This window comes from Amblyomma americanum, chromosome 11 (genome assembly GCF_052857255.1).
Source record: "Amblyomma americanum isolate KBUSLIRL-KWMA chromosome 11, ASM5285725v1, whole genome shotgun sequence".
Lineage (NCBI taxonomy): Eukaryota > Metazoa > Arthropoda > Arachnida > Ixodida > Ixodidae > Amblyomma > Amblyomma americanum.
In genome coordinates, this window is record NC_135507.1 from 83664395 (window position 1) to 83679973 (window position 15579).

The 15579-nt window shown below is 45.7% G+C and overlaps 1 protein-coding gene across 1 annotated transcript in view; it reads right to left on the bottom strand.

Annotated features, from left to right (window-relative positions):
• Nucleotides 1-1835: 1835 nt before the first annotated feature.
• The window catches only part of LOC144111223 (protein limb expression 1 homolog), a 28408-nt gene continuing 14664 nt past the window's right edge, over nt 1836-15579 (bottom strand). Inside the window, exon 4 of the mRNA XM_077644438.1 lies at nt 1836-7879. Within this exon, the coding sequence (XP_077500564.1) occupies nt 7484-7879 (396 nt within the window). The 3' untranslated portion in view covers nt 1836-7483. The remainder of the gene's footprint in view (nt 7880-15579) is intronic.

Genomic DNA, 15579 nt, shown 5'->3' on the forward strand with positions numbered 1-15579 from the left:
CCGGCATACCAGACTGTCTGGAGCACTGGTAGCTTCTCAAGTCAGCTTTCCGCAGCCACAAGATTCCAACGGGGGCGGACGAGGATGCAAACATCGTCCCCTTCCTATGGGGACAGGTCGGCAGCGTGTAAAATAGCGGCGACCACTGAGGAATGTGGGGTCGTGGCAAGGTGAATTTTGATACCCAGGCTGATAATGATGGTGCGAGACTTGGTGTGGCGCCTGAAGTTTTGTCTTCCATGACGTGTCCAGACTCAAAAGAGAAATTGGCCAATGGCCGATGGTAGGTAACTCGCCGGCCTCGAGTTGGTAGCCGATGTGCTCGGCCGACTTAGCTCGGACCAGCGTCAGGCAACAGCTGGCCATGCTGTGTCGGCCTATGATTGGCAGAAGGCAAACAACCGACCGCTGGCAAACGCCTGCCAATATAGTTGGCCGCCGACGCATAGGCAAGCAAACACAGGCCGACACCGGGCCACCGCTGGCCACCAACCACTTCGGGTAAATTTTGAACCATATGCCCGTAATTAGGGCACAGCCACTGGTCAAAATGCTACATGTCTTGATCGTACGTGTAACAGCCGGCACAACATTTTTCGAATATACGGAAGTATGACCTCCATGACATGCGCATGTGGCTAATTAGTCGTGGTGCCTGAGAAAAATCTGCTCTCATTACGCTTGGATAATGTTCGCAACAAAGATTACATAGTGGACTATTAATTTCTTATAGAAGGTATTTTTCAACGTAATCAGCTCTTCTGCATTTCTCATTTGTGTCATCACAGAATCACAACTGAATGAAATAATATTGCTTAATGTGCCGGAGCCACTGGCTCCAACAGCAGGGTCCTAGATTTGGAGTATATAAGCTCGGGAAAATTCTTCGTTCTGTGCATGTACGCTCAGCATGTTGGTGCTACATGACCTTTCCTGCTTTGTATAGTGTTTCTATAGCTTGATCTGTGTGCCGCATCTGCTTGTCTTTGGCATTTGTCTTCGTGACAGCATAATAATATTACCATTAAGGTTTCACCAGTAAACATATGTTGGAACTGGGTCAAATGACTCCGTTGTGGTAGGCTGCAAATCTTTTTTTTTTCTCATACCTAGATTACAGAAAATGCAAATTAGGCTTTGCGAATATTTTTCATGTATTCTGTACTGCTGCCATTTCTCTAGTATAAAAGGTAATTTATGGTTGGGCCATCGTAGGGCATAACATAGCCCGGCATAGGCAAGTGGTGATCAGCTCGTACAAGGCCAATGTCAATGCCCAACCACGGCCCGAGCTGGTTTGCCGAGCTCGGAGCATGGATGGCCTGGTTGGCTGTCGGAGACTGATCATCGACGAGCTATGCAAGATTTTCCCACTTGGGAGAGGTCAGCGCCAAAGGCTCATCTTTGGGGATGCAGTCCTGTTTCCATGCTGCGCCAATGGCCGAGCCGGGAGGCCCCGGTACAGTCTGCTCTCGAGGGGATAGGAAAGCGCAGGCCAAAGTGCGGCCGGCGGAGAAATGTTGTGTTCCGCAGTGCGGCAGATTGCTCGGTTGGCACATCTGTCTTTGGCAAGCACTCTGTGTTAACTCTCCACTCCATACACAGAGTCTGTCGACTTTGGAAGTTTGGGTAACCTTAACTGCCTAGAACATACAACTCAAGTCTAGCTCACAGATGCTTTGCAATGCCAGAAAACCATTTGCATTAAAGTGTCATCTTTCCTTTTGCAGCCTATAGGCAGCATTCGTTCCGAATTTTCTGCAAAGGAGCATATATGCTGCTTAGAGAAAGATACCATCAATGTTTATAATGAAACTGGACAATAAGACTTATTTATACCATAAAAGTATTTTATTCTGCAATGATGACTGTGTCTAAAATTATCAGCCCATTTCTTGCAGCTTCCTAACGCGCGTATACATGCGGAAGCTACACAGTGCACGTGCTTATATAAATGAAAAGCCACAAAAACACAGGCCTGCCTTGCCACACACATAAGACTGGTGCACCACTACCAGAGGACAAAACATTGAGCAGAGAAAACTAATACGCCAACTGCAGGAGCTGGCTTTTTACAAAAGAGTGACGGGGGTGTGGGTTTCGTGAATGATCAGAGGAGCCATGATGCAAACAGCACTTTTACCAATTGGCAACATTCACTACGTGAACAATTATCACACGCTAGGTTGAGCCCACTGCAGCAGACGAACCTCTCCCAATTACATCCAATTTGCTTGTGCCTTGCGCCGACGACAGCTGCTCTTTCCCAACAGGTTTCCCGGCTAAATCTCCCCATTTTATTCCATTTCCTGCCAACGACTTCGTTTCTCTTCTCATGGTGTCCAGTATGTTAGCCTAACAAATTACTGATTGTCTGTTCTCCGCATTGCTCTTCTTGCCCAGGTACAGTGCTTGTCAAAAGTTTGGAGCTCATCGCAACCATGACCGAGTCGCGATGCTGTTATCAGCGGCGCTTGCCACTACTGAGTGTGTGCCAAGCTAGGGGGCATGTCCCTCTCGCCATCTGGCTGATAGTGAGGTATCGCATTCGCAAGAACTCACAAGCCTCCTCACCAGGCATACTCTACGTTATAGCAAGGGTCGCGGTTTCCACTGTGGTCTCCACTTCCAACAAAGACTGTACATTTTCTCCTCTGGTTTCAGCTAGAATGTCATGAGCTTGCATTTGATCTCTAATCCATGTGCACATTTCATGCGAATCTACATAAGCAACAGCTCCATAAGCTTGCGCTTTCAGCCTATTATTAGCAAAAGTGCACAATTCTAAACAGTGGACGGAAATAGCCAGTAATGCAAGCAGGATTTAAGTTCCACACAATGACATATCAAGTTAACTTGCAAGTAGTGTTTGTGCAAAAACTTATGTAATTTCAACCAACACTAGAAAATAGTTACATGTACATTTCTGTCCATGGACAATTTTTGCTTTTCACCTCACGATGGTGACAGAGGCTATGTTTAAGAGCAGTCTGTACACTTCCTAAGCTCTTTAAGGCTTCACGTTGAACTACTTAAAATGATCACTATGCTTGTGCACTGCAACAGTACCTGCAAGACAAAAAATGAATTCTCTGCATATGTCACCCATGATGACAACACCGTAAAACATTAATTGCTAATTAAGTTCTAAAGAGAACCAGCTATATAACCATCACTCAAGGCTTAAGTGCTGCGAGCCCAATATGCAGCAGTTACTCAAGCGGCTTCTTTTAGTGTCCCTGCAAGCAAAACAGAGGAATGTAACAGCTCATTGTAACACTGCTTATAATACAGACTTTCCTTATCTTCTGTATTGCATTATGAGGTGCACTAATGTAGCACAGGACAGCTTAGATTAACAGCCGCTCTTTATAGTCTTGCATGGGCTGAAACAGGAAAAAGTAAAAAAGTACGCTCAATCTATTGGTTTGCTATCATGGCTCATCATCACGGAGTCTTTCAGCCCAGGAAGGCAAAAATAAAAGGTGGCACTGCATTATGATCAAATGCCAATATTGCTGGCAACATATTATTTCGGTACAAATCAAAACAGCACGAAGAAAAGAATCACAGACTAGGAAGAACAGAGAAGCACACGGCAGCAATCACAAGTGGCTTGACGATTCCCTCCTCCCCAGCCCTCTTTGTGGCACATACCACTCACTTGACCAGCGCTTCATGAGCACATGAATCGCATCACAGACTAGATTACCACAGCATGAACGCCGTGCATTGAAGGTGCAATCTGGCACCGGAGGCACGGCCACAACTGCACACATCCATCTCACTCAGCGCTGAGCCAACAGCATTCCAGCTCGTTTTCAAAAGTCCCCTTTCCACAGAAAAAAAAATGTGTATAATATATATATAAATATATATAAAGCAAATGCTGCATTAAAGTGCAAAGATAAAATTACAAGCATAGATAAAGTCTTCATTTCTCAAATGACCACATGCCTGGCTAGCATGAGATGGCTGATAAAATTAGCATACATGTAAGCTGCTTTTCAACTTCACAAACAAGCAAATACAACCGATATACAAATGGGACAGGAGCGCTATACTTATAAGGAGCACAGGTATGCTTGAACACAGCCAGGCCCGCTAGAAACTGCAGTTTAGCAAGTTTCACAGAAGCGGGCTTCTCAGAACGGCAACTCTTTTGATAGCTGCGCTCACAAATAAGCTGCAACTCGGTTTCTGCCATCTAAACTGAACAGAACCGTAAGTCTCTCTTCTCCTCAAAAAATTCCAAACTGCTCAGCATGCTTGGCAGAGACAAAATTGTGCCTGGTGTGAATTTCTTCAAAAATCTATTAACACTTCCTTAATGCTACAAGTCTGCTTTCCTCTGTCTGTACAAAAGTAACAGCACAATTCAGACTTCAGTTATCAAACAATCATAAAAAAATGAATACAAATAAATATGGCAGTCAAATGCAACAGTCAAGGACAAAAAACTAAAAAATCGCAGCCCCCTTCCCTTCAGGGAAGGTACGTATTAAGACACACTTTGAGACTTCATCGTCACCATATACACAAAATTATTTCCATTCAATGACCAGTGTTATACACATCACAAATGTCCATCAACATGAGGTCTCACTGGTAAGTGGACATTCAGCCCGCATTGCAATCCATCTGGCACAAAATGAGCATTTTTTACAATGACATCTTTCTGCTACTGCATTATTGGCAGCCTTCGGTCTTCATATAGGTAGGTACTTGGTCAACTCATCACAAGTAAGCAGGGAAGCCAGATATCCAACGAGAAGTTTGACCTTTCAGGCTTTTGCCAACAGCTTCGTGTCGATGGAACGTCTTTTCGAAAGCAGGTAGCATTTCCAGCATTCTCAGCTTTCGGATATTTTTTACAGTTTCACCACATCATCTTGTTCCAGCATTTCAAGAACACCTTCAGCAACCAGTACTAATCAACGCCTCTGCCCATCAAAAACTGTTAAATCTGCAAACAATATTTTAGCACCAAGGTTCCGCCATAAGCAACACCAAAATAATAGCTCAAGAACAGCTGAATACGAGCAAAAACTTCAATACAAGTGAACACAATAAATATTTCTGCACTTGAACCATTTCCATCAGAACATTACCTACCGGACACAGTACCTTAGAGGAGTACGGACACAAAATTTTCAACTTACTTTTTCTCTGGTAGCAACTCACTAAATAACTAAGTGGAAAACTGCAATCACTCCTGCACATTACGATTAAATAAAATCATTTACTATGCCTAGTTGTCGCTTCAGGTGCAATGTGCACTTGGCATAATACCAAGCACCACAAAAACCACAGCTGGTAAACAAATAAGCGGACAGACCCTCGCCACCCCACTGAAATACCAGTGCCTTAGATAAGCCACCAAAAGCTGCCAATATCAGATGCAACAAATCGTTCTTTAATGTGACAGAAGGTAGCAGACCGAGTATACTGTAAACTCAAATACCCTACAGTGCTGCCCTTTTCAGTCAATGGCCTAGTAGTATTCCAATATTGGGTTAACACGGTCACTGCGGCAGCGATTTTCTGAGCCCTAATCCCTGTGTGTGGTGGGCCACCTTTATATTTTCTTCGGTGAGGCGTGACCCCCCTGTGAGCCTTTGGCAAAGCCAACTTATTGGAACCCTTAACAGACTGCAACAGCAACCTGGCGCTTGTGTTTTTCACGGGCTGTTCGAAAAACCTTATCTGTCCCACAGATTCAGTGTGCCACAGAGCATGAATGCACAACGCGACCCACCGGTGACCAACGACGCAGTGATCATGTTACGAAACGTTCAAAGCTAGCTTCCTTATTAAAAAGTCTTCATGGGAATCAGACCACACCGATATTCTGCTCGCAACATTTTGTGGCAGTACAACTTCTAAGGTTGCACAGGCCCTAAGGTCCTACACATGTATCAGCCAAGTCCAAATAGTACAATGCGAATCACAATAGCCCCACACTGGCAGACCTCTTTCCAATCTGCAGCAAACTGCTGTATGAAACAGACCCAACAGGTAGTAGAATTCTGATTGGCACAGGGAGTGGCCAGACTGCACAGGTGTGGACAAATATGGCTCCAGCTCCAACAATTGTGAGTATTCTCTCTTTCATGCCTTTCTTTCTTTTCTTAAGTAGTGAGTATTAACTTTTTGCAATGTGTGCAATTTTTCTCCTTGCCAGTTTCAATAACCATTTTGTTTCACAAAGCTAGGTACTTTACGGACGCGGTTATCAACCACCAAATGCGCACAGCTGAACCTGAACATGCAAAATCCAAAAGCAGTAGCAAAATGGTCCGAAGCAATAAAATGCTGGCACAGAAAAATAGCCCAAAGCAAGCTATACAATTAAGTGCCTATGCCTACCTGGTATTAGGGACAACAGCTTGCCGATCGACACAGGGAGTAAGGCCTAAATAGCCTAGGATAACACACTGGCTGCAGTCGTACACTTCTGCATGAGTTCAGTGTTTATCTGGCCTAAACACACTAAAAATATTGTGGTAAAAAGAGTCCCACATGAGTATTCTTTTCCTTGGCATAGACCACTGCATCTTCCATGGCACTCAGATGCAACAGGCAAATAAACAGTTTGGCACAAGGCAGCAAGCCAGCGTTTACTGGCTGGCTAAATGGATCATTTATCAAAATACTCAAGATGTCAACGAGATTTCAGTGCCAGCACATTTGCAAAGCTGGTCTTTAGACAACTCAATGCTGCCATACTGCTGGGCTAGGCTCAGTCTACTGTCAAATGAAAAGTATGTCTCTGCATGTTAAAAAAGTCTCAATCATGGGAAGCAATCCTCACCACATGCTCAGCACAGGACAGCAAGTGTGTCAACACAACCACTGCACCGAGTAAATAAAAATGGCAGGACAAGCCTGCTTTTGGTCCCATGTGTAGCCAAGAGCTACCTCAGTATGGCCACCCCAAAAATCGAAAAACTTGTGCAGCACTAGCAACAAACAAGAACAACCACTGAGTGGCTGCAGTCGCCAATCTGAAAGCCCAGCTGGAAGGGCAACACTGCAGTGTGTTGTCAACAAAGCTCAAAGGCGAGGCACTTGACTGGCTAAGCACTGCTAAGTACCGCAGTCTAAGCGCTGACTCCCACACAGGTTGAACATATATATAGGCAATGACAAAACTATTGCCTTTTCATCCATGCTGGGAGTAGCAACAGTTTTCTGAATATAGACAATCCAGTTGTACTCGAACTGTCTTTTGCAGAAGCGAAGCATTTGCACCCAAATGCAATCCCATCACAACCACATTGCATTGACAGCAGGGCAGCCAGCAGGTGCAATATAAGCAGAAGAGGCACTTGAAAGACCTGGATGGCTGCATTTTAACAGCCTACATGCACGGACGGCACTAAAGCGGGAGAAAGGCTTCTGCTATGTCGACCTGGCGACGCCCTCACTCTGTTCAGAAGCAGGCGGCTGGCCCACACTGCTGAAAGCAGCCAGGGTGCACTCAGGGACTCACAGTCGGGCCGTCAGCGCTCATGCGGGCAGCGAGTGCCAGGATGCGCTGCTTCTCCAGGGGAAAACGCAGCTCGCGGCCCGCGAGGCGCGCCGCCTCGAGCTCGGCCCTGGCGGCAGCAGCCTCGGCAGCCACGCGGCCAGGCCCCAGCTGGCGTTCGCGCGCCGCCCAGTCCAGTGCCATTTGGGAGCGAAGCTCGTCGTCAAGCGGCCGGCGTGAGTAGTGTGCCAACACCTCCTGGCGTGAGCACTGGCGTTCGCGCATCGCCTTCAGAGAGCCATTCCAGTGCAGCAGCTGGAAGACGCTCATCAGCTCCTGGAACTCGAGCATGGTGCGGCCCCGGTTCGCCTCCAGCATGAAGCGGAACGCCTCGACACCTTGGCTGCCCTGTGCCGCAGGTATTAGAGAGCAGACTTTGAAGAACGCCCTCGAGGAACGAGCACTTCGGATGCGTACCTTTAGCAATCGCTAGATACGCCTCCCTTTTTCCATTAATAATGGCCAGTTGTTTCCCTAGTGATAGAGCATGCAATCACGCACGAAACCTGATCATGGCAGCATAACATTAAAAAACGACTGCCTGTGCCTTCACCATGTCATCATGAAATTGGACTCATTGCCCAAATGCAGACATCACATTCCGCAAAAGTATGACACTGCTTCATGAAGTCGGTAGCTTCTTGTTGCACTTCTCTTAATGGCGCTCCCATAGAGGCCCATGTATTTTTCTATGCTGCTGTGGTGCCACCACTGAAGCACGCACAAGGAAGAAGAAGCAGTGGGCTCACATCTAGGCTCGCGCAGTGGAGAACGTTCGAGACCTTAGCCCCAGCCTGATGCTGCCACTGCCGTTCCGCAGACCTCTACACTGGTGAGTTTTTAATATATGTGGCTATGGTCACTTCCTAGGAGGCCTCAATCCACATTTCATCTACACTTGTAAACACAAGTACGCTCACATGTTACCCATATAAGCTCAGGACTGTATTGGTGAGGCAGGCTCCAGCTGATGCCCTCATGTATTACAGCGCTAGTTATGGATATTGCGATCAGGTACACGTTGACATCAAAACACCAGTTTTTTGAAGTGCCAGAAAGGTGCAGAAAGCTCACGCTACAGCTTCCACCGTTTCAGCCATGTGCACATAACAGTCCAGCCAGCACAATGGCAATGCCCATGGAGCACTTGTCAGAAAGGTCTATGTAAGGAAGGGACATTAACCCGTCCGACAACGTGCTGCATGTGCACAGGTGCAATTGTGCAGATTGCTCCTGTGCTTGTTCTCTCCCATATTTTCAATGCACGAAATGCATTTCAAAGCTAAATTTTAGCTTTCCCATGTTTGGCTGTTTGCTTTGCAGTTTTTGCATAAGATAATGAGCACAAGTGCAGAGCAGGGGTAGACTGTGTGACCTTTGCACGCGTCTACATGTACACACAGATGGACCAAAACAAGCACACAAGGGAGACCAGACACGAGAAAGTCAAATGAAACCGTTTAATGCATTTCATGCGTTAAAGATATGAGGACAACTAGTGAGGGCATACTATTCCATATCGGCAACATGAGCACATGGAGCTACTCCCCCAATGGGGAGCGCGCATGCCGCACGCTCTGGAAACTAGACATGCAACCGAGATAACCATTGTTATTTTGGGACAAGAGTCTCCAGGAGGTGCATAGGTGCCATGTTTGCGAACAACTCCTTCATTTGATTACAGCAGATTAGACCATGAGAGTCCAACTTTCATCTCTACAAATAAGGTCTCAGAGCGCCGTCTAATAACAGCCCCAATAGCTGCTCACACATCCAGGAGACATTCCCTAATATTCAACCCGAGATATACTTGAAATGTACCTCTCAATATATTTTAATGTGCAGAGGATGTTTGTGAACATCAAGGGTTTGTCTACTCAATGGCTATAATAGAATGCAACTTCAGAAAACAGCAGTCGGCAACAATGGGCCATGGCCTGCTGAGTCCTGTATTACTGTAGAGAACAAGACCAATTTTTATTGTATGACCCTATCAAATAAGCCTGAAGCATCAAAATTTTTGAGCTTGTAATTTTTTCTTGTGATTAGCTCCTTGCCTAGGCAACAAGAAACGGACTACTTTTTCATCGTGAAGAAAATGTGTGTCTGCAGAATATCACAATATTAACTTGCAGACATCCTACACACTTTTTACAGAGCTTTTCATACAGGAACTCGAATGGCAGTTGCCAAAACACACGCCCACATATGTGGAGAATGTTCGTATAGCCTCACTTCTATCTTCAGTAGTATGAATATGAAGTAAAAATAAATGACATTGGCTTGCGAGAACTACAGCCAATGATTACAAGGGAGATGCTTAGCCTGCTGTCATTTTGACGTGTGGATTGGCATGAATGGCATATCTGATGCTTCCATGACAATCAAGTTAAAGGTCAAGCATACACAACATACAAAGCCACACAGACATAATGAAATGGAAAGGGTCATGCAACAACAATATGCTCAGTATAGGTCCTCAGAACAGTGACCTTCTCTAAGCTTACAAACACAAATCCAATTCTGAGACCCTCCAAGTAGAACCAGTAGCACTCTGAGTGAAATTGAGCAAAGTTATTTCATTCAGTTATGAACCTATGCTGGTAAAAAACAAGAAACACAAGTGAGAGCATCACGCTAGTGGCATATTTTAGCAGAAAAACCATATTAGCCCACTATGCCTTCTTTGTCATGGGCATTAAGCAAACGTATTAGGTAGCAACTAGTGCACTCAAGAAGACAGCAGTGAGAGGCCCATTTATGGAGAAACTTTGGTACATTCATAGCCACACGCACTCTTAACATACGAGCATACAAGCCGTATTCAGTTGAGTTCAGTATCTATGATGACTGAATCCATATGTCTAATTTTTCAATGTTCATCTTAAAGAAACCTAAACATAAAAGGTATTCCAACCATTAGGTACATGGAAAGATGTCCAACAGTCAAAAATATCTATTGTATAGGCATATTCCGCACAGCTAATTTTGGTCAATCACAACAAGCATTGTAAAAATACGAAGCCTAAGAACTATGGAACAAGGTCTGTAGACCTAGGGTACTTCATAACTTCTCTAACAACCAATAAAATGTCCTTCTTTAAGCACACTTCAAAACGCTTCAAGTCACTGTAGCTGTATAATGTGCTGTGCTCAGTGGGCATTTCACATGAGAGGCATTAATCATCTCCTGCCTACCCCCTTACCTAGATGGACACTCTCTTGTGATACACTCCGTGTATTTCACTTACATCTTGTGCTCACTAGTGTAGGAGCTTTAGGAAGTAGCACAGCTGAAGCACACCTCATGTTGCTATTATATAAAGTAGTGCCCTGCATCTACTGTGCTTTGTTCCTAATTTAACTCTTGTGCTTTAGCCGCTCAGGTTCATCTACCTATAATAGTGCATATATTGTATGACACACCACTACATGCAAGGTTCATGGGATGATATGGTAAATACAGTTTCTGTCAGGTGATTACACATCGACTGACCGTGAAAACACAACATACAAATTCTCTGCTATCAATGCATGCATGCAAGCAGTACTGAAATAGCATGCTAGTGCTACCATTTATGTTCCAAATCTGGCAAAGGTTAGTGAAGGTAAATGTAAACAAATGCACAAAACTTGGTGCACACCAATGGGTGTAGAGTTGTGCTCTGTTAAAACGGACTACTCGAATTGTGGACGATTTTTCTGCAGACCAAACTTCTTAAATGCATTTACATCTCGTTACTATGGAAACTCACTACCTGGGCAATGGACAGGGTGAAAATGCAGAGAGCCCATTCGGGTCCATGTAGTTGTAGTGCTAGTATAGAGAACAAAGATAACAAACCTTAACTGCTTTAACCATGCATGTATTTCTTTTCTTATGTTTGAGTGAAGGACACCAGCAAACGGTAGTGTGCAATTGCCAATGCCTAAGCGATAGCACATTTTTTTTGTACCTTCATGCTTTATATGCGAATGTAACCAGTCGACGCACTTCACTATTTGCCGTGTTACATGAACTGCTGTGAAGAAAACACTCTCTGCAGCTCGTGCTATCTTTGATCGCCAACTGAGGACACATATGTGCTATAGCAGTTCGCGGGGTGCGAAAACAAAGTAGGAGATCATCACACTTCAGAAATGTCACTTGCCCATCAGGCACCATCACCCGTCTAACGGACTGCTTGATGCTCCAGACTGCATTGCATTATTTTAAGATAGTGGCTACTAGCATCATATATCTTGAGCTGCCAATAATTTGCTTTATGTCCACTTCACTGCCACCTAGCTATTATGCACACAAGAATACATTAATCATAATGTGGTATTTTTAGCATATTTGTCTGCTTTTTCTTCACGATTTTGCTTTATGGACAGTTTCACTCAGGAACCAAAGTGTTTATATTAATGAGGTATGACTGCACTTCAGCCTGAAGTCCCAAAATTAAGACCAAACTGCCCTCTGTTCTGGGCAGTAGCCACATGCAGTGGCTAGGCCGTCTGCGTGGCTTGGCTTGGCTGCGTGGCTGTGCGCCCGCGTGATGCTCGCGGCGGCTGGCTGGCGTCTTGGGCTCATGCCGGCATTCGCAGGGCTGGGATAAAGCTGTCTAGTTGGCGTCTCAACGCTCTCATTTTCCTCAACCAAACATGGCGTCAGAAGCAACGGAATTCCCACAGTAAGCCCAGCCGGGGCTGTGCCCTCTCACTCGGATACTCATCGACGGTGGCACACGTCACAGCAGCGTCTACGGCCTGGACTACGCAGCCAGTACATGGCGTCCTTCGTCATTCAGCCGCCCGAGGCCTTCTGCTTCACGACTCCTGCCAACAGGCCGAAATGGAGGAAGTGGTTCGAGCGTTTCTACACAGCTTCCGGTCTCTGCGACAAATCAAGGTCACACCAAGTCGACACGCTCCTTTACTTGATGAGCGACCAGACCGAGGACGTCTTTGGAACCTTCAAACTCTCTGGTGATAACGCTCAGTACTTGAAAGTCGCCCTAGAGCAGTTCGACAGCTACGTCATTTTTGAACGGGCACACTTCAACACGAGGGTCCAAAACGACGGCGAATCCGTGGAAGAATTCGTAACTGCGCTTCACACGCTTTCCAACCACTGTGAGTACGGCACCCTCCGAGAGGAACTGGTTCGAGACAGACTGGTCGTCGGCATTCAAGACCAGAAATTGTCAGCGAGACTGCAACTAAACGCTGATCTTACTCTTCAGAAGGCGCTTTACAGTATCAGACAGGTCAAAAGCATTCATCAGCAGCAAGCAGAGCTTCACCCCGAAACGCTGACCGTCAACAAAGTTGCATCAGGCAAACAGCAAGTCAGGCACCCCACGAACGCTGCTCACATCAACGACAGCCAAGAGCACTCTGCATCAAGGCCACATCCACGTCCAGCTGACAGCGTTCCGTCATTGTGCCGTTGGTGTGGGAAAGAACGACACCCGCATTCACTGTGCCCAGCGTGCACGCAGGTATGCAGGGGCTGCCACAAAAATGGCCACTACGCGTCTGTCTGCATGTCACGCCGGGTTGACATCGTTAAAGCATCAGGACCCCACCGTGAAGGTGGATTTCTCGGAACCGTCTCGTCCTTCGAGTTTCCTCCAAGACCATGAGAAAGAGTTGCAATGGACCTGTTCTTCTTCAATAGCCACTGGTGGTTAATTGTGGCTGATTATTACTCCAGATATCCGGAACTGACTCGTCTAGACACTTAGACACTCATAAGTAGCTAACACTCATAAGTAGCTAACAGAAAGGCAAACAAGCTACTGCTGAGCCAGAACCACACCTGTGTTTTGAAGCCAACTGAAGTGGGGTGCCCCAAGCTAATTTCAATTGCATGAGGATCGCAAACCTCAATTTGCCAATGCTTTGTGTATTTTGCCTTCAATGAAACACGATCACTTGGCTAAGCTAATTATCATATGCACAACCCTGCACTCAGCAACAATATGCCGAAGCGACTATGCAACCGCAGTGGGTCATCTGTTTTGTAGAAAGATATTTATCACTTTACCTTCAGATTAGTTCTGCGTCGGGTTCAAGCAGTGACAGTTGTCACCCTGCCATTAAGCATGAGGCGTGTCCAAGTTCTAAGGTCTCCAGCTTGTTTCTTAAGAAAGTTGTGACTTCAGAAAGCTCAAACTCTCTTCATACTTCAACATAATTTACTTGCAGCCACACACTTTTCAGAGCAATAACAACACACATGCCTGGCTACTGTAAACGCTTCTTTTTGGAAGTGTATTGCTCATTGGAAAACTGCTAAGACAAGGCTGAAACAACTTGAATGTGCAGCTGCAGAGAGCTTTGAGGATTGGAAAAAGCTAAAAACATCCAAGTTCGAGCAGGGCCAAGTGACTACAAAGCGCAAAGAACACCTTCAAATCTGTTATTGCAAAGAAACTTTTAAACACAAGCCAGCCAATAAGCCAGAGCATTTTCTTCACTGAAGTTTACAAGTGCAACCCTTTCTGGATGTTTTCTCTGCAAATGCTTGCAGAAACTTCACAGACATCAGCCGCTGCTGTTGTGCCCTCTACACCGCAATGAGTGTGTGCAACACTTTCAATGACCCAAAAAATGGCTACCATTATGTTCATTGCACCGATCATAACCCAGCATAAAGCAAAAGTGCCGTTCAGGCCATTATCATGTGTTAGCACTGCCTGACACACTGCAAGGCCTGATGCCTTGCGCTTATCCTATACGATGACCCCATCATATACACTGCCAGCACAAGCTGCTGACCAAAACAGAATGACAGGGTGGCAACCATGGTCAGAGGTCAGTAGCAGCAGCATGACAACTTAAGGTTATGTGATCCCGGTAGCAAGCAATACTAAACTTTTTTTTTATTAGTATGCTAACACTACTAGGGTCACCAGTGAAAAAGCCGTGGCTTGCCATGCTGAAGCCTCGGAGTTACTCAGGTAAGCTTGGAGGATCGCTGTGCCAGCTGTGGCAAAGTGGAAAGGATGTGAAGGTGAAGGGAAAGAAATACAGATGCGTGCACATGCAGATGCCAGAAAGAAGAAGCAAAAGATGAAGTCGACGAAGGATTGTGGAGTGCAGCAAACGGTTAATCATGGGCGAAGCCAGTCCTTTGACTGAATCCGATGCCGGATGACGTGCACAGTGAGCTGAACAGCAACGCAAAAAAAGAGAGCGCCAACGTGACTCAATGGATCCATTGGATATAGCACGGCAGCAAGCTGAAGCAGAGCGGCAAGGACAGTACGACCTTGTTAAACAGGATGCGGGAATATTTGAAGAGCAAGAAGTGCGAAGAAGAGTGAGAAAGAAAAGGAGAGTGATGAAGTCGCCGGAGGAACATGCAGTCCAGAGGCTTCAAGGAGCTTCAGAGACCGCCGAACAGAGGGATCGCGACTCAAATCGCAATGAGCAGCTCAGGCAGCTCATCACAAGAGGAAAGCTGAGGAACCACCACAAGGACATTTTGGTGCAACTCGAATTGCCAAGCTTATGTAAAGCTAAACAAAAGTAAACAAAGCTATAACAAGGGCAAATGCGCTGGCGCACCTAAGTCGCACTTAGCTTAACCAGGTAAATCAGGGTCATTCTTTTTTTTCTACGAGTTCTTCCTTCTCTCTTTCTTCAACAGCAAACAATGCTTTGGGCCTCATTTCTAACCTCTGCCTTCCATCCAGTTCCTAGTGCTACCAGTGCGCTGAGAGTGTCCCGCTGCCTAGCCACATGGCAGCATGAGATCACAAGAATATAGCCTTTGCATCTTCCATCCCTCTTCGCACAGCACAGCCAAAGCTGTCCTGTTCAGCTGCTTATTTAAATACAGGTGCAGCCTGAATGCGCTTAAGGGCTAGGTGCATTTTTGTCTGCCAGAAGCAATGCATAACAGGTGACGCAAGAGCAGAGCTGAGATATAGATGGACAGCTCGAATTACGGACATTTTTTCTGGCAGACGAAATTTTTTCAATACATTCATGCCTCGTTAATATGGAAGCTCTCTATCCAGACAATGGATTGGGGGAAATGCACAGAGCAAAGG